The sequence below is a fragment of the Geotrypetes seraphini genome, chromosome 7 (assembly GCF_902459505.1).
Source record: "Geotrypetes seraphini chromosome 7, aGeoSer1.1, whole genome shotgun sequence".
Lineage (NCBI taxonomy): Eukaryota > Metazoa > Chordata > Amphibia > Gymnophiona > Dermophiidae > Geotrypetes > Geotrypetes seraphini.
In genome coordinates, this window is record NC_047090.1 from 188,596,990 (window position 1) to 188,624,188 (window position 27,199).

At 43.6% G+C, this 27,199-nt stretch overlaps 1 protein-coding gene across 1 annotated transcript in view; it reads right to left on the bottom strand.

Annotated features, from left to right (window-relative positions):
* Window positions 1–27,199, bottom strand: part of NRXN3 (neurexin 3) — a 1,772,673-nt gene that overhangs the window by 1,616,224 nt on the left and 129,250 nt on the right. The window contains exons 3-4 of the mRNA XM_033952014.1: window positions 20,397–20,414; window positions 2,394–2,423 (exon numbers count right to left, since the gene is read on the bottom strand). Of these exons, the coding sequence (XP_033807905.1) occupies window positions 2,394–2,423; window positions 20,397–20,414 (48 nt within the window). The remainder of the gene's footprint in view (window positions 1–2,393; window positions 2,424–20,396; window positions 20,415–27,199) is intronic.

A 27,199-nucleotide genomic window follows, 5' to 3' on the forward strand; every position in this document is an offset into this window, starting at 1 on the left:
TAGTTATACCAAGCAATAATCTGTTCAGGAAAAACAGAGTAGGAAAATAAGGAAGGGGAGTAGCGTTATATATTAAAGATCATAGATTAAAGATCTGCAGGACAAGCAACAGGCACTGTGGATCAATTTGGAAAGAGGAAATGGTAAATATATTTACATTGGTGTGATATACAGGCCTCCTTCACAGACAGAAGTGGACAGAGATTTAATAGAAGACATTCAGAATATATCTAAAAAAAGGGGAAGTTTTACTAATAGTTGATTTTAAAATGCCAGATGCTGATTGGGGTATTCCTATTGCAGGGTCTTCTAGAAGAAGTGCAATCCTGGATTCTCTACAAGGAGAACTGTTCCAGCAGTTGGTAATGGAAGCCACACGTGATGGAGTCATATTGGACTTAGTGCTTACAAACGGGGAAAGTGTTTCTGATGTTACAGTGGGTGATCATCTGGCATCCAGTGATCACTGCTTGGTACGGTTTAATATTAAGATGGGTATAGAGAGGGCTCATTCAAAAACAAAGGTTCTAGACTTTAAAAAAAAAACTGACTTTGTTCGGATGGGAACAAGAAATTATTGTCTTGATGGGAACGTCTGGAAGGAATGGAAATGCAGTGGGCAAAACTAAAAAGAGTTATTGTAAGGGCGACAAATTTTTTTTGAGGCAAGTAAGTAAAAGTAAGAGGAAAAGAAGGCTACTTTGGTTCTCAAAAGTAGTAGCTGAGAAGATAAGGAATAAGAGGTTAGCTTTCATAAACTACAACAGATCGCAGAAAGAGAAAGACAGACAAAAATATCTGGAAAAGTTAAGAGAGGCTGGTTGAGTAGTCAGGAAAGCAAAGATACAAATAGCCGACATGATAAAATGGGGAAACAAAACATTTTTTAGATATATCAGTGATAGGAAGAAGTACAAAAATGGCATTGTGAGACTCAAAGGTGAAGGGAAGGAATATGTAGAAGCTGATAAAGAAAAGGCTGAATTGCTTAACAAAACCATAGAAGACAAATGTGAATAGGGATGGAGGAGTGGGAGACCCTGATTGATTTTCAGAGGTTTGTGTTTGTCAGGAGCTAGCTAAAATAAATGTAGACAAAGCGATGGGGCCGGATGGTGTACATCCGAGGGTGCTGAAGGAACTTAGGGAAGTTCCGGTGGCTCCGCTTTTCAACGAGTCTCTAGAGTCAGGAGTGGTACCGGAAGACTGGTGAAGGGCGGATGTGGTCCCTCTCCACAAAAGTGGAAGTAAGGAAGAAGTAGGGAATTACAGGCCGGTTAGACTGACTTCTATGGTAAGTAAATTAATGGAAATGCTTTTAAAACAGAGAATGGTGAAGTTTCTGGAATCCTGTGGATTAGAGAACCGGAGGCAACATGGATTCACTAGAGTTAGGTCTTGTCAGACAAATCCTTGGTGTATCCGGAACTTAATGAGACAGAGAAGACTTATTATACGTTAAAGCAAAATTTGACCCCTGTCCCCTTGAACGCTGAACATTACAGATTCTACAAGAAGATACCACAATTGTTATACGTCAGGCAGACAAGGGTAGAGGTAAAGTAATCATAGATAAAATAAAATATTTTCAAGAAGCTTACCTTCAATTAAGAGACAATATGGTTTATTCTCAGTTGGAGATGAGATTTTTTTCCTCATTATTGCAGATTTTGAACATTGAGAAGTCTAAAGGTTATATGACCACCTTCCTTAAGATTAACCCTCAAGTTCAAGTGTATTGTACATAAATTGAAAAACATTTGTACAAATGCTTCAAAAGTTTGGCCTGTGCTATTACAGCTGCCACATGAACCATAGCCCTAGTCTTAGACACGTTTGAGGCCACCTTGGCATGACCCGCCTGCCTCTCTCAATGCTGTTTTTTAGGTGCAGATGCAACATTTCTCCTGTCTCCTTTGAGATGTGTAATGAGAAAGCGTCCAGCAACCATGACAAAAGCATGTTCTCATGACTCAGTTAACAATAAAAGGCAAAACAGAAGGCCTCAGCGCTGAAGCGTGGCAATGTATCTTTAGAGAGAGGAGGATAGGGAGAGCTTATAAAGGCCCACTCCCCTCCCAAAAAATATTTCATCATCATGCCTCATGACAGCTTATGCACGGGTATCACTGCTTCATTCTTGCAACATGTCCAACCACTCTCTCAAAAAACTACCTAAGGTAATAAAAAATATCTAGCGACATATAGAAATGGGCATATGCATATATACATCTGACAACAAAACTGAAAATCCATCCGCAGGCACTGCTCTACAAAATAGGCCAGGCAGAGAGCAGTAAAATGTGACATGGAATGGCATTTGTCAAGCGTAAGATGGAGGGGAATGAAGGTGTGGGGAGGAGGCAGAGAAGCAAGCAGATTAAGAGGCATACCTTGTTCACTCATCATCAAATGCGAAAGGCCTTTGAGAAAGAGAGAGAGGAAGAAAAAGGTGAGCAAGAAAGGGAGAGACATAATTTCATGCAGGAACACATACATCCCCGGCGGTCTGACCCAGAACGTTTTCCACACCAATAGGACAGGGAGACCAGTGGCAATATTCCAGAAGAGAGATGCCAGGTCGCCCAGTTCCAGGCCGGGCCTGGTTTTCACCTTATATCCAAAGCACTATGGGATTTGTAGTGCCCAGCCTGCCCATTGAGATCAGTGCTGCAAGTCCCATAATGCAGAAGGATGGTTGGTGAGTCATCCATAGGGTTATCAAATTTTACCTCAGTAACATCCCCTGACCCCTGAGACCCACCCTCAGCTCCGCCCCAAGCCCCACCCCCACTGCCTGTTCGTCCCACGCATGTGAGCGTGCGCATGATGCCTCCTCTAGACACAATTTCTTTTCAAAACCCAGACAAAGTGCCGGCTTTTGAAAAGCTGTCCGGACCCCCGGACGTATCCTCAAAAGGAGGACATTTCTGGCAACCCCAGTCATCCAGGACTGTCCCAAAACCTCCATCCTGGAACTAGATAATTTGGAATCTGTTCAGGGAGAGGTTTAACTTATAGCGTATTGCCAACCAGGACTGGTTTTCTAATTTCCACTTCAGCATAAGCTATAGGACAATGTGCACAGACTACAAGGTTATGGAATTTAGAAAAAAGGAGGACTGGATTCTCACTTTGGCAGGATGCTCATTCCTGTTCCTTTGTTTTCTGGAGTCCTGATTAGAGAATGACACAGGGACAAATTTTTCCCCACCCCCGTAGGAACTCATTTTCCCATGCCGGTGAGTTCTTTTCCTGACCCTGCCCCATTCCTGCAAGCTAAGCAACATTCTAGAGCTCAGATTCTGATGTCATAATGCCTCATTGCACCAATGCCTAAGCTCCGTCCTCATCCACGCAAGCCTCAAACGCTTTCAAATCCTAAGTAGCAACATTCTAGAGCTGAGATTGTGATGTCATAATGCCTCATTCCACCAATGCCTAAGCTCTGTCCTCATCTGCACAAGCCTGAAACACTTGAAAATCATAAGTAGGAACATTCTAGAGCTGAGATTGTGATGTCATAATGCCTCATTCCACCAATGCCTAAGCTCCGTCCTCATCTGCACAAGCCTCAAACACTTTAAAATCCTAAGTGGCAACATTCTAGAGCTGAGATTGTGATGTCATAATGCCTCATTCCACCAATGCCTAAGCTCCGTCCTCATCTGCACAAGCCTCAAACACTTTAAAATCCTAAGTGGCAACATTCTAGAGCTGAGATTGTGATGTCATAATGCCTCATTCCACCAATGCCTAAGCTCCGTCCTCATCTGCACGAGCCTCAAACACTTTCAAATCCTAAGTGGCAACATTCTAGAGCTGAGATTGTGATGTCATAATGCCTCATTCCACCAATGCCTAAGCTCCTTCCTCATCCGTGCAAGCCTCAAACGCTTTCAAATCCTAAGTAGCAACATTCTAGAGCTCATATTTTGATGTCATAATGCCTCATTCCACCAATGCCTGAGCTATGTCTTCATCTGCACAACCCTCAAACGTTTTCAAATTCTAGAGCTCAGACTGTGATGTCATAATGCCTCATTCCACCAATGCCTAAGCTCCGTCCTCATCTGCACAAGCATCAAACACTTTAAAATCCTAAGTAGCAACATTCTAGAGCTTAGATTGTGATGTCATAATGCCTCATTCCACCAATGCCTAAGCTCCGTCCTCATCTGCACAAGCCTCAAACACTTTAAAATCCTATGTGTTCGAGGCTTGGGCGGTTACGGCAGAGCTTACAGGAATGGGGTAGGGACAGGGACAAAACTCAAATTGAGTTCCTGCAGGAACGGGAACAAATTTGTCCCCGTGTCATTCTCTAGTGATGTTTTAACAGTGAAAAGAGGAGTCAGGACAGAATACCAGGCAAGCTTCAAAATAGGTTTTAAAATAATAATCAAGCAAGTTGGTCCACCAAGGCTGCTGAAGAGGGTATATGGACTATCTAGTCTCTGCCCTCTTTTCCTACTGTTAGTGAGCAGAGATATCAAAATTACCAAATTCCAGGCTGGAGACCTTTTGGCCAGTCCTGGATTTAAATTTGCATCCAAGTTTCCAAGTTTATTAAAGCTGGATATATTGTATGTTGTAAATCCACAACTGTCCCAAAATCTCCAGCTTAAACTGGGTAACTTGGCAACTCTGACCCTGTTCAGATATTCATGCCAGGATCCTGATACATCTTTTGAAATGTGTTATATATGGCCTTGTTGGGTGCAAAGTCACTTTATTGGTGAATATGTCAAAAGAGCTCACAGACATATTCACCAATAAAGTGACTTTTTGAACTATACACCCTGGCCTGAATTTCTGACATCTTGTCCTCACGACTCCCTGCTGTGTGGTTTTCTCTCGTCGTTGAGGCCAGTCCTTGGCTTCTGATTCAGTGTAGAAATTGATACTACAAATCCCAGAATGCAATGGAGATTGAGCCAATGGCTCTCAGGACAGATGCTTGAACATGTATGTACAAGAACCCCCCTCCAAACACATTAAAATCTCAGAGTGTTATTCCATTGTACAGAAGTGCTCTCCTGGAAATGCTTCCATGTAGCTGCTCTATGACTCCAAGCCCAAATCTGTTCATATTTTCAGGCTCTCTGCACACCAGAATATGAAGCACAAGTTTCTCCTATGTCTCAGCGCGGTTTTTTGGCATTTTTGAGATGTACAAATAAGCACATACAACTAATTTTGTCAACAAAATCCTCTAGTCAGAGCAACCTCACAAAGGCCACCCAGAGATCCAGTAACTCTTGAAAACTGGGGATTCCAAAGGAGCCACAGTGCATTCTGGGAAGAATGCAAAGAAACATAGTTGGCAGCCATCTTTCAAGAGGGAAAAAAGTTCATGAACATTCCTGAAATACACTTTTTAATATAGAGTGAAAGTAAAATGTTTAAATAAACTGGAATGACACCAGAGTATTTTAAATTAAAAAGAAATATATTTCAGAAATCATAAACAAGGATGAGCTGTTTAGGGGCATTATTTCACTGGGATCCCAGAGCACCATTAATGGAAGATGTACTGGACAGCAACTTTAGTTAATATATTTCCCACTAATCCATCTCCTCCCCCCATATACCTCTAGGAACAAAGAAAATCATTTACTCAAAAGTGAAGACCAGCAGCTGCAGAGATTAGAGAGCTGGGGGATCTAACAGCGGGCTGGTAGAGAAATGTCCTGCCCCATTAATCTGGATTTAGAGGAATAGAGATACACTGTGGCGGGTATCTGTAAGATATGTCAGATGACATGGAAGCTTTGTGAAGAATTAAAATCAAACCCGTCCAGCATAAAACTGACATCTGTGAAAGGGCAGACTCGGATAAAGGCAACATTTTCCATGATCAACTGCATTTAAAGCGACAGAGAGACCGTTTTGGGAAGGTATCCCCTGTTACGTCTTTCAGGAGTCCTCAGTCAGAAAGATCCTTTCTGTCGTTCCTCATTGGAGACAGAAAAATCTATGTACTCAGTTCTAAGCATATAGTTAAAGCCCTGTGGTCTCAAACTCGCGGTCCGCCAGGTCCTATTTTGAGGCCCTCGGTCTGTTTATCATAATCACAAAAGTAAAATAAAAGAGTTTCTTGATCACATGTCGCTTTAGCTATAAATGACAATATTATTATTAAGACTTGGCCAAAAGGAAAGATTTATAAACTATAAAGAGTTTTACCTCATGCAAAAATGTCATTTCTTTAATAAACCATGAACTCTTTTTTTCTGAGGCCCTCCAAGTACCGACAAATCCAAAATGTGGCCCTGCAAAGGGTTTGAGTTTCCTTAACTGTATCCATGACATCCTGTTTGTCTTTGGGAAGCAGAGCCGAGATTGTGATGTCATAATGCCTCATTCCACCAATAAGAGCCAACCTCATCAGTGATGTCACAATGGCTTGATTGTCCTGTTCTCCCCTCTGCCCTCCAACCCAGCCAGCAGATTTACTGTTCCCCTTAACTCAGTGGTCTCAAACTCGCGGCCCGCCAGGTCCTATTTTGAGGCCCTCGGTATGTTTATCATAATCACAAAAGTCAAATAAAACCGTTTCTTGATTATACGTCGCTTTAGCTATAAGTAACAATATTATTATTAAGACTTAGCCAAAAGGAAAGAGTTTTACCTCATGCAAAATTGTCATTTCTTTAATAAGACATTAACTCTTTTTTTCTAAGGCCCTCCAAGTACCGACAAATCCAAAATGTGGCCCTGCAAAGGGTTTGACTTTGAGACCCCTGTTAAAGAGGGTAAGAAAAACATTCTTTACAGGTCAGACCAAGCCTGAAGAGATCCATTTATTTGCTCCCACCCCCATGAATATGTAGTGGCTTTCCCCATGTCTTCCTGGCTACCAATAATTTATGGATATTTTCTCCAGAAGCTTGGCTAAGCCCTGTTTAAACTCTGCTGTGCTAACTGCTTTGACCTCATCCTCCAGGAATTGTGCGTTGAGGAAAAAATATGCTCTCTGATGTGTTTTAAAAGTAACCTGTTACTTTCACAGAGATTTCCCTAGTCTTAGTATTATTTAAAGGTTCTACCCCACTCAGGATTTACAGACCGCCACTATTTCTCTCCTCAGACTCCCCTCCAGCAGCCCTCCCAATGCACCCCATTCCTGTCCTACAATACTGAGACTCCTCCCGGAACGCCCTGCTAATGCACCTCATTCCTATCCTGCAACACCCAGTACTATTCCCGTGAGATTCCCCCCAGCAGCTCTGCCAATGTACCTCATTCCTGTCCTGCAATACTTCATGATTTTCCCACTACTGAGCCTCACTAACACACAGTTATCCTAATGAACCTCATTCCTGCCCTTTAGCAGCCTCGCTCCCTTTCCCAGGAAGAATAACCTAGCTAGCCATGTCTTACACATTGCTGCTTTTCAAATACCTGGACTGGATTAAGAGACAATCAAACTCATTTCACTTGTGAAAGTGACCTTGCTTGATTTCCCCACTAACCCTAGGCCTCTGAAGGTTAATTTGTTAATCTATTGCACCATCTGGGGCCTCCAAGGAGACCTGCATTCTTTTGATTTTTCATCCACAAGTAAGACTGCATTAATGTCACATATAAACATAGGGGACTAATCAGAAATCAGTATAGGTTCTATGTCATTTGTGGCATGGCTTTTTCCAACGGGTAATCCGAATGCTGCTAGAGTGTTGAAAAGGCCTTCATAATCTTCTACATGTTTCAAGTCTACTCTTTAAATATATTAAACTAAGAGTTTGTTTCACTGACTTATACAACATACTCTACACTTTCAATTGGAAAAAAACAATTCTAGAGCTCATAAAGCCTTGATTGCAGATATTTTTAACACCGCTTGACTTACTCCCTAGCAAATCCTCCCTTTTGCAGGAATAACAGCCATGAGTCTTCTAGGATAGGTGTCTCCCAACTTTGCACAATGAAACCTTTGTCCATTTGTCTTTGTAGAACAGCTCAGCCTCTTTCTCTGCTTTGACTGGGCCACTCTATTGTTGCTTTTTCTTCCATCATTGTCCTGCTGTGAGATGAATTTTGTCCCCAGTCTCTAGTGTATGGTAGACTGGAGCAGGTTCTCCACCTTCCACCTTTCCATTGATCGTCACAAACTTCCCCTGTCCCAGCTGCTGCAATGCATCACCACAACATAACACAGCCACCGGCGTGCTTTATGTAAGGATGCTGTTAGCAGGGTGGCGTGCTGGGTTTGTTTTATGCCACGTATGGTGCCAGGCAGAATTCTAAGGTCTGTGCCCCAAAATTGGCAGGGATAGACAGATATTAAGTACAGTTAGTTAGGTGCCATCAACTCATGCTTGAATCTTAGTGACTTGATGAATTATAGATCAAAAATAAAATTGGTGTTATGCTAGTCCAGTAAGTCCAGTAGTCTAATGTCATCCCCATGATTGTTTTCAACATGTCCAACGAAGAGGGCTGGTTATGGACCTTTGTAATCACCTTATTAATCTCATCTGATGTACAGGCCTTTGTATTCCTATGTCAGCTACACCCATCTTCTACAAACTGCATAAGCCTTCAGGCCCACAGGACTAGCACTCCACACTCTTGACTGGCCCAACCACTTAGCTCTCCAAATGGAGATTCCTAAGGAGCACATCTAGGACCCAAAGACATCTTGGACTACCTTTAAAATCTCTAGCTTCATAGCATCACAACTCTCCCGGGTGGGTCAACTGCAACCCAACAAGGCATTTTGCTCCTTAAGAATGCCTGGCACAGAACAGCCAAGGCATGAGGATTGTTAATGATGCTTCACTTGTAGACAAGGGTCCATGCTCTTTATCTTCCATCATAATCTGAGCTCACCCCATCTTTCAAGCATAGACTTTTATTACCTATAGCGAATTCCACCTCTCTGCCATACCATGTTCTCACAACATCTTAAGAACATAAGAATAGGCTTACTGGGTCAGACCAAGGTCCATCAATCCCAGTAGCCTGTTCTCACGGTGGCCAATCCAGGTCACTAGTACCTGGCCAAAACCCAAAGTGTAGCAATATTCCATGCTACTGATACAGGGCAAGCAGTGGCTTCCCCTGTGTCTTTCTCAATAACAGACTATGGACTTTTCCTCCAGGAACTTGTGCAAACCTTTCTTAAAACCAACTATGCTATCCGCTCTTACCATATCCTCTGGCACATCCTCATTTCTGATCTAAGAGAATCTCCATATCAGAATAATTGGACAATAATATGTGATGATCGTAAACAGGTAGAAAAGGCAACAGCAAAATCTAGAAGGATGCTTGGATGTAAAGGGAACAGAACAGCCAGTAGGAAAAAGGAGGTAATGATGCCCCTGTATAAGACTCCACTGAGACCTCATTTAGAATATTATGTACAATTCTGGAGACCGCATCTTCAAAAAGGAATACTGCTAAAATGGTTGGTGGTCTTTATCATAAAGCATATGAGGACAGACTTAAAGATCTCAATATGTATACTTTGGAGGATAAGGGAGATACATAGAGATGTTTAAATGCCTACATGGCATAAATGGACATGAGGAGAGACTCTTTAAATTGAAAAGGAAGCTCTGGAATAAGGGAGGCATAGGATAAAGATGAAAGGGGATAGTCTAAGAAATAACCTCAGAAAATACTTTTCATGGAAAAGGTAGTGAATGCATGGAATGGCCTCCCAATAGAGGATCCATTGGGTAGGTAGATTTGGCTGGGTCCTAAATTAGATTCTCTTCCTTCTGCTGTGAACTTAGATTTGGGAGAATCTTCGAAGATTGAGTTCTCCTCATTAGTATTAAGCGTTCTCATCAATTCTTCACTCACATTTAAGGACCAAATTAACTCTCTTGCAAAAAAAGTATTGTTTTAGTCTTCGTGTTTTGAGGAAAGTTAGACTGTTCTTCTACCAACAGCATTTTTTTGTCTTGGTCCAATCAATCATTCTGGCACATTTGGACTATTGCAATTCACTGGACGTGGGCTTTTATCTAAGGCTAGCCTTCAGAGACTCCAGCTAATACAGAATACTGCTGCCAAACTCATTTTTGGTAAGTGCAAGTTTGACCATGTGTCTCCTCTCTTTAGAGAACTACATTGGCTTCCAGTCCATTTGAGAATTCAATTGCATTTAAGATCTTATTTGGCCTCTGTATCACTCTTGTCCCTTTGGACTGGAATGTGGGCAGATCTCATCTGGCTAAGATCTCTCAGAGATTAAAACTTTCCTTTTCTTAAGGGCAAAATCAAAACTATCAGAAAACAGCCATTCTTTCTCCTACAAACTAACCGTGCTTTCGAATAACTTGCCACTTAGGCCCCTTCTTATCATTCAGGAAGGCTCTGAAGACAGCCTTGTTCGCCAAACATTTTTGGAAATAAGTTATTCTACTTTTTCCAAATTAGATTTCTTTTGTTCTGTTCTTTTGTATTACTCTATTCTTATTGTTAACCGAGTCGAATTCCAAATTGGTTGACGACCCAGTGTCTAAAACTAAGGTTTAGTTTAGTTTCTTGTTTGGAAGATATAGTCATCAGACATAGCACTGGTTCTTCTGTACTTAGAAACATAGAAACATAGAAAGATGACGGCAGAAAAGGGCTGTAGCCCATCAAGTCTGCCCACTCTACTGTCCCACCCCATTAAGTCAGAGTGCTTCTCAACCCACGTAGAGATCCCACGTGGATGACCCATTTATTCTTAAAGTCGAGCACGCTAGTGGCCTTGATCACCTGCACCGGTAGTTTGTTCCAGTGATCCACCACCCTTTCTGTAAATAAATACTTCCTGGTGTCATCACCAAATCTCCCTCCTCTGAGTTTGAGCGGGTTCCCCCTTGTGACTGAAGGTCCCTTAGGAAAGAATATGTCGTTTCCCACCTCGACACGACCCGTGACGTACTTAAATGTCTCAATCATGTCACCCCTCTCCCTGCGCTCCTCTAGAGAGTAGAGCTGCAACTTGCCCAGTCTTTCCTCGTATGAGATACCCTTGAGTCCGGAGACCATCCTAGTGGCCATTCGCTGGACCGACTCAACTCGAAGTACATCTTTATGGTAATGTGGCCTCCAGAATTGCACACAGTACTCCAGATGAGGTCTCACCATGGCTCTGTACAGTGGCATTATGACTTCAGGTTTACGGCTGACGAAGCTTCTATTGATACATCCCATCATCCGCCTTGCCTTGGATAAGTCCTTCTCTACCTGTTTGGCAGCCTTCATGTCTACACTGATGATTACTCCCAAGTCCCGTTCTTCTGAGGTCGTAGCTAGTGTTTCTCCATTCAAGGTGTATGTTCTGCATGGATTCAAGGTGTATGTTCTGTCCAATTCTAGCATCTGCAGACCTCAGTGTGGATTTTGCTGTTCCTCACTGTCTTCTTATCTCACTCATCCTACCACTTTGGGTCTCTTTCTCTTCTTCCTACAGCCAGTCTCAATTACCACTTAGAAGAGTGCGGTTGGCTATGTTACCCTCCTAGGAATTATCACAAATTAGTATTACCTACAGCATAGAGTCAATCTTTGCCTACAATCTGGCTACTGCAACAGTCTGAGACCACTTTATAATTCACTCTACAGCAGATCTTCAATGAGATTTAATAGTACTCCACTTGTCAAACACCAGAAATTTCCCAAAGCACAACTTTACCCTTCCACAAATTATACCACCAACCCACCATCTATTTTTGATTTCTCCTATTGAGTGAGCTCTACGCTAAATTTCTTAGAGTTTTGGGAAAAGCAAAGGCCCAGTTTAGAGACCCTGCCAGACGTAGATGTGAGGGAATCCAGTGCCTGGGTTGAGTCACAGATGTCCCTTTAAAATGGAGATGGGTGGGTTGATTTCACTGTTCAATGGCTCTTCTCCAGCTCTCCAGTGTAACCTGCAATCTCTAATTATTCTGCAGAGCCCAAGTAACTAGGATACTGCACAAGGTCACAGTTATTCATTTAAATTTAAAATATAATCAGCAACCAGAGCCGTGAGAAATTATTCCTTCAAAATCTGTCATCACTGATCTATAAACAGGCTGAGACCTGGCAACTGAATGCTAGCATCCTCGCAGGTCAGCTAATCAATTCTTTCTGGTACACTAGTGCCTCTCTGTCCCCTTGCAGGGTGCACCCCACACCCCTAATGCCATTTAATGAATCATTAGCTGAAAACTCTCTGCAGTCCTGAAGCTGCACACAGGCCAGAGGTATTCTGGAGTGCAGTAGAAAAATCTCAAAAATGATTGGCACCGATATTCAATACTATATCTCAATAACTTAATACCACAATAGCGCTGAAATCAAAGATTGGAATTCTTAATCCACTGTTGATCTAATGTACATTGTAAGGGTCATCAGAACGCCACCCAAGTCGTAAGATTCAGTGTGGCCGCACTCCTCATAAACCCAAATGTCAACGTATATGTATGAACCTGTGAATTATGAGGATTGCGGCAACGCTGAGTCTTGGGTGGCGCACTGATGACCCTTACAACGTACATTAGATCAACATTGGATTAAGCCCTCTATAGATCAATATAGAGACCGTCTTTTCCTTATAATGACTTATAATTTCCTTATAATAGCCATCCAGATGATCACCCAAAACTGGAAGAATTTTTCTTTCTGGTGGGCAAGTCTTGGCTCCAGTTATAAACTTGAAAAGATGAATGCTGATAGTTCGGGCTCTGACTGGATAGGTGTCACGAGTGGTGTTCCACAGGGGTCAGGGCTGGGACCGCTGCTGTTCAATATATTCATTAATGATTTGGAAACAGGGACGAAGTGCGAAGTTATCAAGTTCGCGGATGACACAAAACTCTCCAGCAGGGTCAAAACTGTTGAGGAATGCAAAGAACTGCAGAGCGACTTGGACAAACTGGGTGAGTGGGCTAAAAAATGGCAGATGGGCTTCAATGTGGAGAACTGTAAGGTCTTGCACATAGGGAAGGGGAACCCAATGTACAGCTATACAATGGGAGGGAGGGTACTGGGGGAAGGCAACCGAGAAAAAGACCTGGGGGTATTGGTGGACAAATCAATGAAGCCGGTGGCGCAATGTGCAGCGGCCTCAAAGAAAGCGAACAGAATGTTGGGCAATATCAAAAAAGGTATCACTACCAGAACAAAGGAAGTCATCCTGCCACTGTATCAAGCAATGGTGCGCCCACATCTGGAATACTGTGTCCAATACTGGTCGCCATACCTTAAGAAGGACATGGCAATACTCAAGAGGGTCCAGAGGAGAGCAACAAGGATGATAAAGAGCATGGAGAACCTTTCATATGCTGAAAGGTTGGACAAGCTGGGACTCTATACCCTGGAAAAGCGGAGACTGAGAAGGGACATGATAGAGACTTATAAAATCATGAAAGACATAGAGAAGGTGGAGAGGGACAAATTCTTTAGACTAGCGGGGACAACAAAAACAAGAGGTCATTCAGAAAAACTGAGAGGAGACAGATTCAAAACGAATGCAAGGAAGTTCTTCTTCACTCAACGGGTTGTGGACACCTGGAACTCGCTTACAGGAGAGGTGATAAGACAGAGTACAATAATGGGGTTCAAAAAGGGACTGGATGACTTCCTGGAAGCAAAGGGGATAGCAGGGTACAGATAGAGGGTTACTTCACTGGCGAACAGGGTATGGAAGTTGTAGGTTAGGAGTACTTACAGGTCATGGACCTGGGGGGCCGCCGTGGGAGCAGACTGCCGGGCACGATGGACCCCCCTGGTCTGACCCAGTAGGGGCAATACTTATGTTCTTATGATATGGGGCCCATTGGCATCTTATGTTGCATCTTTGTAATTGTTTATCGATGTGAATTAGTTTTTGTTTATTTAGGTACTTATCCAGAAAAGGGAGGGGGGATTATTTCTGTTTCAGGTTGGTTCTAGGATACTTACATTTGGGGGTGGGTGATTGGATGGGAAGTTATGTTATTGTGTTTTATTGAATAATCATGGGGTGGGTGGAAAATGGTTGATTAAAAAGCATGTGTATGTTGAATGTGACATTTGTTGTATTGCATTATTGAAGATTTAAAAATCAATAAAGAATTATAAAAAAAAGAATTCCATGCTGTGATTTCAGCGCTATTGTGGTATTAAGCTTTTAAAGTAAAGACACTTTTAAAAAGTCACTAATCAACAGGAATTCTCCAGATAGGAGCAGCTTCATCCCGGTTCAAGTTCACTCCCCGATTTTTAGCAGGATTGTCTAGGCCAGGGCTGCCCAAGTCCGGTCCTCGAGATCTTCTGGCAGGCCAGGTTTTCAGGCTATCCACATGAGAGAGATTTGCCTACACTGCCTTCTTGATATGCAAATCTCTCATGCATACTCATTGTGGATATCCTGAAAACCTGGCCTGCCAGAAGATCTCGAGGACCGGACTTGGGCAGCCCTGGTCTAGGTCCTGCCACTGAAAATCCCTTCTGTCTGCTCCAACCGTTTCCATATAGCGCCAGGCGCAGCCTGGGAAAAGTTTCAGGTTACCTGGTTAGCAGTAACATTCAGTCCGTTAACCAGGTAACCATCTGGATAAAGTTAGTCCAGTCTAAAGGCTGACTTAATTTGATCGGGTTAGTTAATCAGGTACTGATCAGGTTATAGCAACAGCTAGTATCTGGTAACTGGCACTGAGTATCTGGATATTAACCCCCCCCCCTCCCGCTGTGGCTGGATTTTGGGAGTCTAGTTCTACCCACTGAGGAAAGAAATACTCTCTATCCAGTCCCATCCTTATGTCTTGATACCACTCATGCCGTCCTCCCTCTTTCTTATGTCTCTCAGAGCCCTCCTTCTCCCCTATAATTCAAATTCCTCTCACCCCTCCATCACACACCCAGCTCTTCCACACTCCTCCCTCACATTCCCTATCTCTCTCTGCTTTGTCACCCTTATGTTTCCTTCCATATCTCTCATATAAGAACATAAGAGCATAAGATTTGCCGCTGCTGGGTCAGAACAGTGGTCCATCGTGCCCAGCAGTCCGCTCACACGGCAGCCCTTAGGTCAAAGACCAGTGCCCTATTTGAGACTAGTACTACCTGCATATGTTCTGTTCCAGCAGGAACTTATCCAGCCTTTTCTTGAATCCCTGAAGGGTGCTTTCCCCTATAACAGCCTCTGGAAGAGCGTTCCAGATTTCTATCACTCTCTGGGAAGAGAGAGATCCCAGACTATGGGGAGAGCAGAGGGAAGAAGATGGGTGCCAGACCAATTGGGAGGGGGGGTGGAGGGAGAGATGGAAGGGAGAGGCACAGTAATAGAGCATATGGAAGAGGGAGAGTGAAGCCATCCTTCACGCCTACATCTATTGCCCCCTCTTTCCCTCCCTCCCACTTTCCATATCTGTCACACTCATTTAGCACCCACGCCCTCAGGCTTTCTCGTTCACCACTCACACTCTGCTCTATCGCCCATCGCTTGTCACACAAATTTCCCTTTCCCCCACATCATTTCTAGAACTCCTTCTTCATTCCCCCCCAATTTACCAGTTCCCTATCTCTGTCATCCCTTTTATATCTGTCCTTCACCCCTTCCTGTTTCCCTCCCTGACTTTCTCTTCCTCATAATTATAGTGCTGTTGAAGAAGAAAGCAGATTGATTCTTGGGACTAATAGTCAATGAAAAACCTCTCTCTCTAAGGCAGAAGGCTTTGCACTATGCTGTAGCACTACACATTTAAAGAAAACATTTCAGTACCTCTCTAATAAGGCCTCATTTTCCAGGGTCACCCCTGTGAATGATTACTCTCTACTGTTGCTACCTGCATTTAAAAAAAAAAATCCATTTGACAAGTGGGCACCAATTAATTAACCAAGAATTATAGCAACAAGTGACCTCTTCAGAGTAAGCGCCCAGGATAAGGCCAGTAAAATCGGTGTCAGGTCAAAAGTGCGCCGGGACAAAGGCGCGCGCAGACAATTGAGCGTAGTGTGGAAGTGCGCGCCGCAGAAAATTACTGTTTTTAGGGCTCCGATGGGGGGGGGGTGAGGGGGAACCCCCCCACTTTACTTAATAGAGATCGCGCCGCGTTGTGGGGGGTGTGGGGGGTTGTAACCCCCCACATTTTACTGAAAACTTCACTTTTTCCCTGTTTTTAGGGAAAAAGTGAAGTTTACAGTAAAATGTGGAGGGTTACAACCCCCCACAACGCCGGCGCGATCTCTATTAAGTAAACTGGGTGGGCTCCCCAACAAGACCCCCCGTCGGAGCCCCTAAAAACTGTAATTTTCTTCGGCGCGCGCCTCCGTCTTGCACTCAGTTGTCGGCGCGCGCCTTTGTCTTTCGCCGAGTTGTCTATGAAGCGGAAAATCTCCCTTTCAATTTCCAAGACAGAAGACTGACAGCAGCTGAAATTGTCCCCAGTCCAGGAACATCTACTAACAATAATAATAATAATAACAGTTTAGTTCTATGCGGTTTACAATGATTAAAAGATGGTACAAACTGAGTGGACTTAACAGAGTTAAAACCTAGTGATTAACAGCTCTAGGGATCAGTTATTTTGGAGTAAGAATTGTACGGGTCAGCTGCCTAGTTACTTCAGGAACAGATATGCTTTTAGGTGTTTCCTGAATTCCCCATAAGTGGAAGGCGTAAGCAATTGTTCTAGACCTTTACCCCATAATGCTGCCTGATGTGAGAAGAGGTGTTGATGGTGTCTTGAGTTTACATCCTCTAACTGGAGGGGAAACAAAGTTCAAATGTGAGCTTCTCTTATGTCTGTTGGCTGAGAAAGAGAAAAGGTCAGTTATATATTTAGGGGCTAGACCTACAGATTGGCTGGTTCCGAAATTTAGCCCAGAAGCGTTATAAGCATGCGACACCACTCTAAACACCAGGATAGTTAATGAAGAGGAACCATGGAGAGGATACACCAGTTAGGGTGCAACTGGAGAACGATCACTGAATGTGGAGGGAAATGTCATACAGCAGTGAGAGAGAGGAACTTTGAATCAGGTGGTGTCACAGCGGGAAGTATGGCCGGATCACGCAATAGACAGCAACACAGCAGAACAAAGGGGTCCACTGGATGAGGTGATGTAACAGAGCAGTGGGGTCAGAGAGGAGACCACTGTGTAGGGTGGGGTAACACAGCACTGACAGAGGGGACCAAGTTTCAAATTTATGAACATTGGATAGGGAGGGGTAGGCAATTCCGGTCCTCGAGAGCTGGAGCCAGGTCAGGCTTTCAGGATCTCCACAATGAATATGCATGAGGTAGATTTGCATCTCAAGGAGGCAGTGCATGCAAATCCATCTCATACATATTCACTGTGGCTATCCTGAAAACCTGACCTGGCTCCGGCTCTTGAGGATCGGAATTGCCTACCCCTGGGAGAGGGTGATATAAAAGAGCAGTGAGAGAAGGGATCCCTGGAATGGATGATGCATTAGCTTAGCTTGATGGAGGAAACTATAAGATGGCTAACCCCAAACCTCAAGCCCTCATTTATTTACAGACTGTGATGTCTGAAGTCCTCTTTTGGACTGACAAGTCCCTATATGACCAGATTGAGAAGCAAAAAGTTTGGATCCATCCAAGGCCCTAAATGTTTCCATGCACTACTCATTTTTAACCTCCAAAGAGTACAGGGCCTAGGACAGCAGTCTCACTAGTGTAGCTGCAAGTTCAGTGGGTGAATGGGCACCTAAAATTAAGCAAACTCTTTGTGTGTCCAAAGAAGGCTAATTTGGGTTTAGTGAGGATGAGAAGTCCCCTAGCGATATTAGAACAGAAGAATAGCCTTACTGGGTTAGACCAATGGTCCATCAAGCCCAGTAGCCCGTTCTCACGGTGGCCAATCCAGGTCACTAGTACCTGGCCAAAACCCAAAGAGTAGAAACATTCCATTCAGAATTCTGAAGAATAGCAAGATTCCAGAATCCCAAAGAGTAACAAAAGATTCCGGAATCCCAAGGAGTAGCAACATTCTATTCAGAATCCTAAAGAATAGCAAGATTCCGGAATCCCAAAGAGTAACAAAAGATTCCAGAACCCCAAAGAGTAGCAACATTCCATTCAGAATCCTAAAGAATAGCAAGATTCCGGAATCCCAAAGAGTAACAAAAGATTCCTGAACCCCAAAGAGTAGCAACATTCCATTCAGAATCCTAAAAAATAGCAAGATTCCGGAATCCCAAAGAGTAACAAAAGATTCTGGAACCCCAAAGAGTAGCAACATTCCATGCTACCGATCCAGGGCAAGCAGTGGCTTCCTCCATGTCTTCCTCAATTACAATGGACTTTTCCTCCAGGAAATTGTACAAACCTTTCTTGAAACCAACTATCAAGTCTCCCTAGTCACAAAGACTAGGGAGATACTCAATGGAATTACACGGAAGAATAGTTAAGCTCTGGAACTCATTGCCAGAATATATAGCTACAGTGATTAGCATTGCTGGGTTTAAAAAATGTTTTGACAAGTTCCCAGAGTTCATAGTCCATTGTCTAGAGGAAGCCACTGCTTGCCCTGGGATCAGTAGCATGGAATCTTGCTACTATTTGGGTTTCTACCAGGTGACCTTGTGACTGTGGAAACAGGAAACTGGGCTAGATGGATCATCCTACTTCCATTTTAGAAAATTGGTAAAAACGAGTTTGTTCAATCGTTTTGTAAACTAAGAATCTACACAGATCTGCTAATTCAACCAGTAACTTTAAGAACTATATAGCTTTCTACTTCTTTCATTATGTAAGATTGTATTGATGACCTCTTCGTTGATTGTCCAGCACTTCTTGTTGTAAACTGCCTCGAACTTCCATGGCTGTGGCGGTATATAAGAATAAAATTATTATTAGTAGTAGTAGTCTGACCCAATATGGCTGTTCTTATGTTCACCTTATCCTGATCAATTTGGGGATTGTAGAGCAGATTTTCAGAGTGCAGAATTATGACAGACCCTACAGTGCTGTGGAAAGCCAGGAATCGGAATGCTCAGAGGATATAAATGGCAGCATCTTTGGAACATGTTCCTCATTGCATTCTGGGATTTGTAAGCGCCCTGAACCGTGTCTGAACATAGAAGAAATAAACTCTCTTAGGCACTGAAATGCTAAACAACCCTTCTCTCTGCAGAGGAGAGCTACAGCTCTATCTGCCACCAGTCTTTTCATCCTGACACTCCATTCCCTGAACTCACCTCTATGAGTGACAGTTCACTCAATGAACAGATCTTTCAAACAATTACCCTTTCATATTAAATTAGGGTATTCAAAGTGCCAAGCTGAGAAGAGCAATGCAACCAATCAGTGTGCTCCCTTACCATCATGTGACCCACTCTTCCCGCCCCCCTGTTGGTGAGAGTGGTACATCGTGACGGGGGACCACTTTAAGGATCTCGTGTCATCGTGTTGGTTTCCTTGGCAAGATGCATGCAGCTGAAATGAAGTCCATTAACAAGACTCTCCAAGACTGGGCCAGTCCTAAATAAAACCATAGCGATATGTGAGGGATTGGGAGCACCAGAAGGACCCATCACTGTAGCCAACCAATAACAGTGAAAGTTGACTGGAAACTGGAAATCACTCTGCATGCTCCCCTTCCTTCATAAAGTCTTCCAGCTCCCCCGTCACGTAACTCTCTGGTGATATTATGTGTAGTGCGGATGGTACCCCATCAATCGTGCTAGATAGCAAGTGAATATTGTAAGTGTAGTGGGGAGGGGTCCCCCCACCCCCTTAACCCTTTCAGGACCATAAGGATCGTAGGCCAATTTTTGTGGTTTTGACGACATTTTTATGGTAAAAAGGGCTTGCAGATGCCAAAAAATTGATTTTTTTGGTGAAATATCATTATTTTTATTTAAAAAAATCACACTTCTGGCTTATGGACAGTGTGGCATATGAATCTTCTCGTCAATCTGGCAACGACGCTAATGAATGAATGTCGGAACCAGTTTGTTTACATAAAGGCAGTATCATATGGAATCCGTACATATCAAATTTAGAACTGTAGACTATCCCAATCAAAATTTATAGGATTTTAAAGTTATGGGACAAATATGTCCCTTGGTCCTGAAAGGGCTAAAGACAAAATAGTATCTGCTATATGAAGCACGATTGATGGGGCGCCATTGTCCTGCACAGTTGTCATGTGTGCATTTGATGGGTCACGAGTAGGGAAACAGCCTAGTTTGTAATTATTCTCTGCTAAAGAGTAACTGAGAAGCTGAAACATGGTTTTCATAAATGAAGTAAGTGGTCCTAGCCTGGTTGTCACAGGAAACATCCCATATCAACTTCCTGGTTGTGCTGGGGTGCCAAAGCATTATCATAGATCTCAGTTGCACTTGTATTCTAAACAACAGCTGAACTTGTGGAACAACAGATAAAACCAGCTTCCATCTCGTCACACCCTCCCCCCCCCCCAGCTCGGCAAAGCCAGTGACTCACCTGGAATGTGATTGACATCTGAGGTAGCATAATTCAAAGGGGAGGGGAAGAGAGAAAGAAAAGAGAGAAGAGAAAGGGGACAGTTAGAAACACGCATGATACATTCTTGTTGCATGGAGTCCAGCCCACATGCAATCATGTAAACACCAGACCCCCATCCCCCCTCCTTCATGCGCGCATGCAAATGAAGGAGCCTTCGCTTTGCATGGACCAGACACTCCCTTTGCATATCTGTCCGGACCGCCATGAATCAGATACGTTGCATTCCTGCAAGAATATCTGGGAAATATTCTTTAGTCATCTGAAACGAGCACACACAGGAAGAAGAAAAAAAAATCGTAATACATTCATCACTACAAGAGAGTCGAGTCTCATAAATCCAAGCAGATTCCCGGCCTCTCAACAACCAGAGCTGGAAAGCTGCTCCCCTGCAGAAGGGTCACCTGGATTTAAGGTCTCTTGTAGGGATAGAAACCCATGGGCCCTACTTTGCAATGGCTTCTTTGTGCTTTCCCAGTGCTTATCCTTCAGTGCAGACATGGGTGTGGGAGGTGGACGGTGCTTAGCGTCTAGAGAAGAAGGATTCAACTCCCAGCAAGATGTTCCCTTTATGTTATTTGAACATAAGAAGCTCCCCTTAGTCCTACAAATATACATATTCGAGAAGAAAACACTGGGGAGGATGCCTAACACAACCCAGCTCTACTGCAGTCTCAGTGCCAAACCTCCCTTGCTCTGTAGTGGGGTATTAATTAGCCAGGAGCAAAATATTTGCTTATTTTTCATTTGTTTTAGAAAACATTATTCAGATCCAAACTTAAAACCTTCCTATTCCACGGATTAACTCAGTGGTCTCAAACGCGCAGCCCGCCAGGTCCTATTTTGAGACCCTCGGTATGTTAATCATAATCACAAAAGTAGAATAAAACAGTTTCTTGATCATATGTCTCTTTATCTATAAATGACAATATTATAATTAAGACTTAGCCAAAAGGAAAGAGTTTTACCTCATGCAAAATTGTCATTTCTTTAATAAGACATTAACTCTTTTTTTCTGAGGCCCTCCAAGCACCGACAAATCCAAAATGTGGCCCTGCAAAGGGTTTGAGGTTGAGACCACTGAATCAACTCCTCTTAAATTTTATTGCAACTTTCTTCCCTTCTCCCACTTCCCCTCTTGTCTCCTGTATGTCTAAGTCTGTCTTCTCCCTATCCAATATTTTAAGATTAAGTTTCTTGATTTTGTTTTAACTTTTAGTATTTTTTTTTATCATTGTAAACCATCTAGATACCTGTGATGGACGGTATAACAAAAAATTAATATACTTGGCAATAAAATAACAGATGTTATAAACCTAAAAAAAGAATTCCAGGGCATTGCGTACTCAGTAGGTATTTGGTTAACATGTCAAGAACTATACAGGTTCTATGCAAGCAGCAGTGGATATATGAAGGTTAAGCAGGTCAGAACAAGCACCATACACATCGTTGAGATGTCAAGATCTTTTCTCTACCACAAACACCTCCAACATGGATTTCACTTAGACATTCCTCTTTGACACCACTCACATTTGCTGGTTCTTTGCTCACACTTTCATTGTGGAGATAGTCTTCTGGAAATGTAAAAGCCGGACACAAGCTGTTGGCAAGCAAACCCATCTTATCTGTCACTAAACATCTGCCAGGTGCACTGGAATGGCATTGCATATATCATAAGACCCACCATCCAGACAAACTCCACATTAATGCTGCCCGATTCACGGTTCAAATCGATTCAAAACAAAAAAAAAAAAAATCGGCTTCCCGACTCGGCTGACCCTCCCCCCTCGCCCCCTAAAGCTGGAGCGGCAGTGCTGCTCTTGCTGGCCGGCCGCTGCCGCACTTGCTTTAGAAGGCAGCGGGGGAGCCTCTGCCAGTTAGTGCTGCTGTCCGATTCTCCCCCCCGGCATCTCGCTTCCTCCCCTGGCCTCTCCGCACCGACGTTTACCTTAACGAAGCAGCCTGCAGCAAGATCGCGATGCCAGCGATCTTTGCACTGCTTCGGAGCTGTTTACTCCGCCGTGGTCCTGCCCCTGAGCTGACGTCAGAGGAGGGGCGGGACTGTGGCAGAGGAAACAGCTCTGAAGAAATGCAAACTTAAGATCATTGGCATCGCGATCTTGCTGCAGGCTGCTTCATTAAGGTAAATGCCAGTGCGGGGAGGCCGGGGGGTGAGCAGTACTTTGGGGTGGGGCGAACAGGCCTTCAGGGGGGACAGGCCTTCAAGGGGGGGGCAGACAGGCCTTGGGGGAGGGACGGGACAGGCCTTTAAGGGGGACAGGCAGGCCTTTGGGGGTGGGATGCAGGCAGGCCTTCAGGGGTGGGATGCAGACCTTTAAGGAGGGGACAGTCCTTCAGTACATGAAGGGAGTGAGGGAAGGGGGGTTCAAAGAGACGTGCATATGTCGGACTTTGGGGGGAAGAAATTATGGGTCTGAAAATAGAGGAGAGGGAGAGATGATGGACCATGGGATTTAAGGATGAAAGTTACAGAAAGGGAGAGATGATGGACCCTGGGGTGGTGGGGAAGGGGGGATAGATGCTGGATGAAATGGTAGTTAAGAAAAGGTGGATCTGTGGAGGGAGATGAAAAAAAGGAAAGATGCCAGACCTCCTGGGGAGGGAAGGGTAACGGAGAGGGAGGACATGGATGGCAGATGGATGGTTAGCATAGAGGAAGAAGAAAGAAGGAGACCCTGGCAAGCAAGTTATCAGAAGACAACCAGAGCCTTGGACCAACAAGATTTGAAAAATAACCAAACAACAAAAGATAGAAAAACTAATTTTATTTTCTGTTTTGTGATTACAATATGTCAGATTTGAAACGTGTATCCTGCCAGAGCTGGTGTTAGACCGCAAACGTGAGCTAGGATTTAACAGAGAGAGGAAAAGTCTTTTTTGTTTGTTTATTTTGTTTACACCACAGCGCCAGTATGGTTGGAGAAGGCAAAGGGGTGAAGAGGCTGTAAAATAAACCCACCAGGATGTTTTAAAAAAAACCACCCAATTGGGCAGGAAAATCGAAATTTTTTTTCCTGAATCGGGCAGCACTACTCCATATACCCTAGCCTAGGAGAAAGGTTCATTCCTGTCAAACTATTTTGAGACATCGACCCTTGAAGAACGTTGCTGGATCCACGTTACGAGGCACCAAGTTTGCAAATGTTTTGCTCGTCTTGCAAAACACTCGCAAAGTGGTGCACTTGTAAACCGAGGTACCACTGTACTTAACTTGAGTGTATCTGACAATACATTTACACGGGTATGCGAGCAAAAAGGACGCCCCCAAAGCCCTAGTATCCTGTCGCATTGCTAGGAAAAGTTTCCTCCTTTCCTGGGTAACCTTTGTTACATCCAGGAACACCCCTATCTTTTTCCCATAGAACAGTAAAGTTTCATAAAGGAACCAATGTCCTGTTGGAAAATAAAAGAAGCCAAAAGTGTCGTTCTCTAAGATGGCTGAGATATTCTTTAAGTCCAATTGTGGCTCGTGTTCTAGACTAAAGACCGTCCTGTTCAGAGCATACGAACTTGTGCTATGGCAGCTCCACTCAGCTTAAGTAAATACATTTGAAGATTTGTATCCAGGAGATCAGCAGCACTTTCAGATTTGCATTTCCATCACAGAGAGGTGCATTAAACACAGCTGTGAGAAAAAAAAAAAAATCTCAAAGATGTAAAATTAGCTTGGCACTTCTTTTTATTTGTCATTCATTTAAACTCTGGCACTCTAAGGAAAGCTTTCCACTTTCGTGTCTATCCATTTCTCTCCTTTCTGTCCAGAATGGATCCACTACACTTCTTTGCTCCATTCAAGACAAGCTCTAAGCCTAAGATATCATAAGCGGTAGATAGTAACATAGTAGATGACGGCAGATAAAGACCCAAAGGGTCCATCCAGTCTGCCCAACCTGATTCAATTAAAAAATTTTTTTTTTTTCTTCTTAGCTATTTCTGGGCGAGAATCCAAAGCTTTACCCGGTAATGTGCTTGGGTTCCAACTGCCAAAATCTCTGTTAAGACTTACTCCAGCCCATCTACACCCTCCCAGCCATTGAAGCCCTCCCCTGCCCATCCTCCACCAAACGGCCATACACAGACACAGACCGTGCAAGTCTGCCCAGTACTGGCCTTAGTTCAATATTTAATATTATTTTCTGATTCTGATAGTGATATCACGGATGGGATTCTGAGCCAAGCTTTGAATTAGCAGAAGAGGAATTTGGACTGGCATTAGGAAAAGGACTTTTTGTCATGTTTCTACCTAGATTCCCTCCACCGGGCTTTTATTTAGTCCATACAACCCGTACTCAGTGGTTTCCAGATCAGAAAACGTGTTGTCTTCTGGTAGGGAAGGGACACCAGAGATCACATAACCTAACAACTCACTTCTGTACTGAAACACCATGAAGTTCTATGTGGTTTACAAAAGAGAAAAGTGGATACAGTACATAAGAACATAAGAAATGCCGCCGCTGGGTCAGACCAGTGGTCCATCGTGCCCAGCAGTCCGCTCACGCAGCGGCCCTTAGGTCAAAGACCAGTGCCCCAACTGAGACTAGCCTTTACTGCATACGTTCTGGTTCAGCAGGAACTTGTCTAACTTTGTCTTGAATCCCTGGAGGGTGTTTTCCCCTATAACAGCCTCCGGAAAAGCGTTCCAGCTTTCTACCACTCTCTGGGTGACAAAGAACTTCCTTACGTTTGTACGGAATCTATCCCCTCTTAACTTTAGAGAGTGTCCTCTCGTTCGCTCTACCTCGGAGAGGGTGAACAACCTGTCTTTATCTACTAAGTCTATTCCCTTCATTATCTTGAACGTTTCGATCATGTCCCCTCTCAGTCTCCTCTTTTCCAGGGAGAAGAGGCCCAGTTTCTCTAATCTCTCACTGTACGGCAACTCCTCCAGCCCCTTAACTATTTTAGTCACTCTTCTCTGGACCCTTTCAAGTAGTACCGTGTCCTTCTTCATATACAGTGATCAGTGCTGGACACAGTATTCCAGGTGAGGGAGTACCATGGCCCGGTACAGTGGAATGATAACCTTCTCCAATCTGTTCGTGATCCCTTTCTTAATCATTCCTAGCATTATGTTTGCCCTTTTCACCACCGCTACGCATTGCGCGGACAGCTTCATTGACTTTTTGACCAGTATTCCCAAGTCTCTTTCCTGGGGGGGTCTCTCCAAGTACTGCACTGGACATCCTGTATAAGATTTTTGTTACCGACATGCATCACCTTACACTTATCCACGTTAAACCTCATTTGCCATGTCGTGGCCCATTTCTCGAGCATGTTTATGTCACATTACAGGTCTTCACAATCCTCCTGCATCCTCACTACTCTGACTAACTTTGTATCGTCTGCAAATTTATTCACTTCAATCATCGTACCAATTTCAAGTTCATTTATAAATATGTTGAAGAGCAGGGGTTCAAGCACCGAACCCTGCGGCACTCCACTCGTGACGCTTTTCCAGTCTGAGTATTGTCCATTTAAACCACTCTCTGTTTTCTATCCGCCAGCCAGTTTTTAATCCATGTGAGTACTCCACCCTCAATTCCATGGCTCGCGATTTTTCAAAGTAGTCGTTCATGTAGAACCTTGTCGAACGCCTTCTGAAAATCTAGATATACAGTGTCGACCAGGTCATTATTGTCTATAGAAGATGAAACATAGAAGATGACGGCAGAAAAAGGCTACAGCCCATCAAGTCTATCCACTCTGCTTTTAGGTTGGGAGGATGGGAGCTGTTAGGATGGGAGGACATAAGAGAAGTGGAAAGACAGTGGTCTAAGCTGAAAGGAGCGATAAAAATGGCTACGGACCTTTATGTGAAGAAAATCAATAAAAACAAGAGAAAAAGGAAGCCGATATGGTTCTCCAACCTAGTGACTGAGAAAATAAAGGCGAAAGAATTGGCGTTCATGAAATATAAAAAAACCCAAGAAGAGGAGAGCAGAAAGGACTACAGGGTGAAACTGAAAGAAGCCAAGAGAGAGATACGTTTGGCGAAGGCACAGGCGGAAGAACAAATGGCTAAAAATGTAAAAAAGGGAGATAAAAATTTTTTCAGATATATTAGTGAAAGGAGGAAGATAAAAAATGGAATTGCTAGGCTAAAAGATGCTGGGAACAAATATGTGGAGAGTGATGAGGAGAAAGCAAATATGCTAAACAAATACTTCTGTTCTGTGTTCACAGAAGAAAATCCTGGAGAAGGACCGAGATTGTCTGGCAAAGTTACACGAGAAAATGGAGTAGATTCTGCGCCGTTCACGGAGGAGGGTGTTTATGAGCAACTTGAAAAACTGAAGGTGGACAAAGCGATGGGACCAGACGGGATCCATCCCAGGATATAAGGGAGCTCAGAGAGGTTCTGGCGAGTCCTATTAAAGACTTGTTCAATAAATCTCTGGAGACGGGAGTGATTCCTGGGGATTGGAGGAGAGCGGATGTGGTCCCTATTCATAAAAGTGGTCACAGGGATGAAGCAGGAAACTACAGGCCGGTGAGCCTCACTTCAGTTGTTGGAAAAATAATGGAAGTGTTGCTGAAAGAAAGGATAGTGTATTTCCTTGAATCTAATGGGTTACAGGATCCGAGGCAACATGGCTTTACAAAAGGTAAATCGTGCCAAACGAACCTGATTGAATTTTTTGATTGGGTAACCAGAGAGCTGGATCGAGGACATATGCTAGATGTAATTTACTTGGATTTCAGCAAAGCCTTTGATACAGTTCCTCATAGGAGGCTGTTGAACA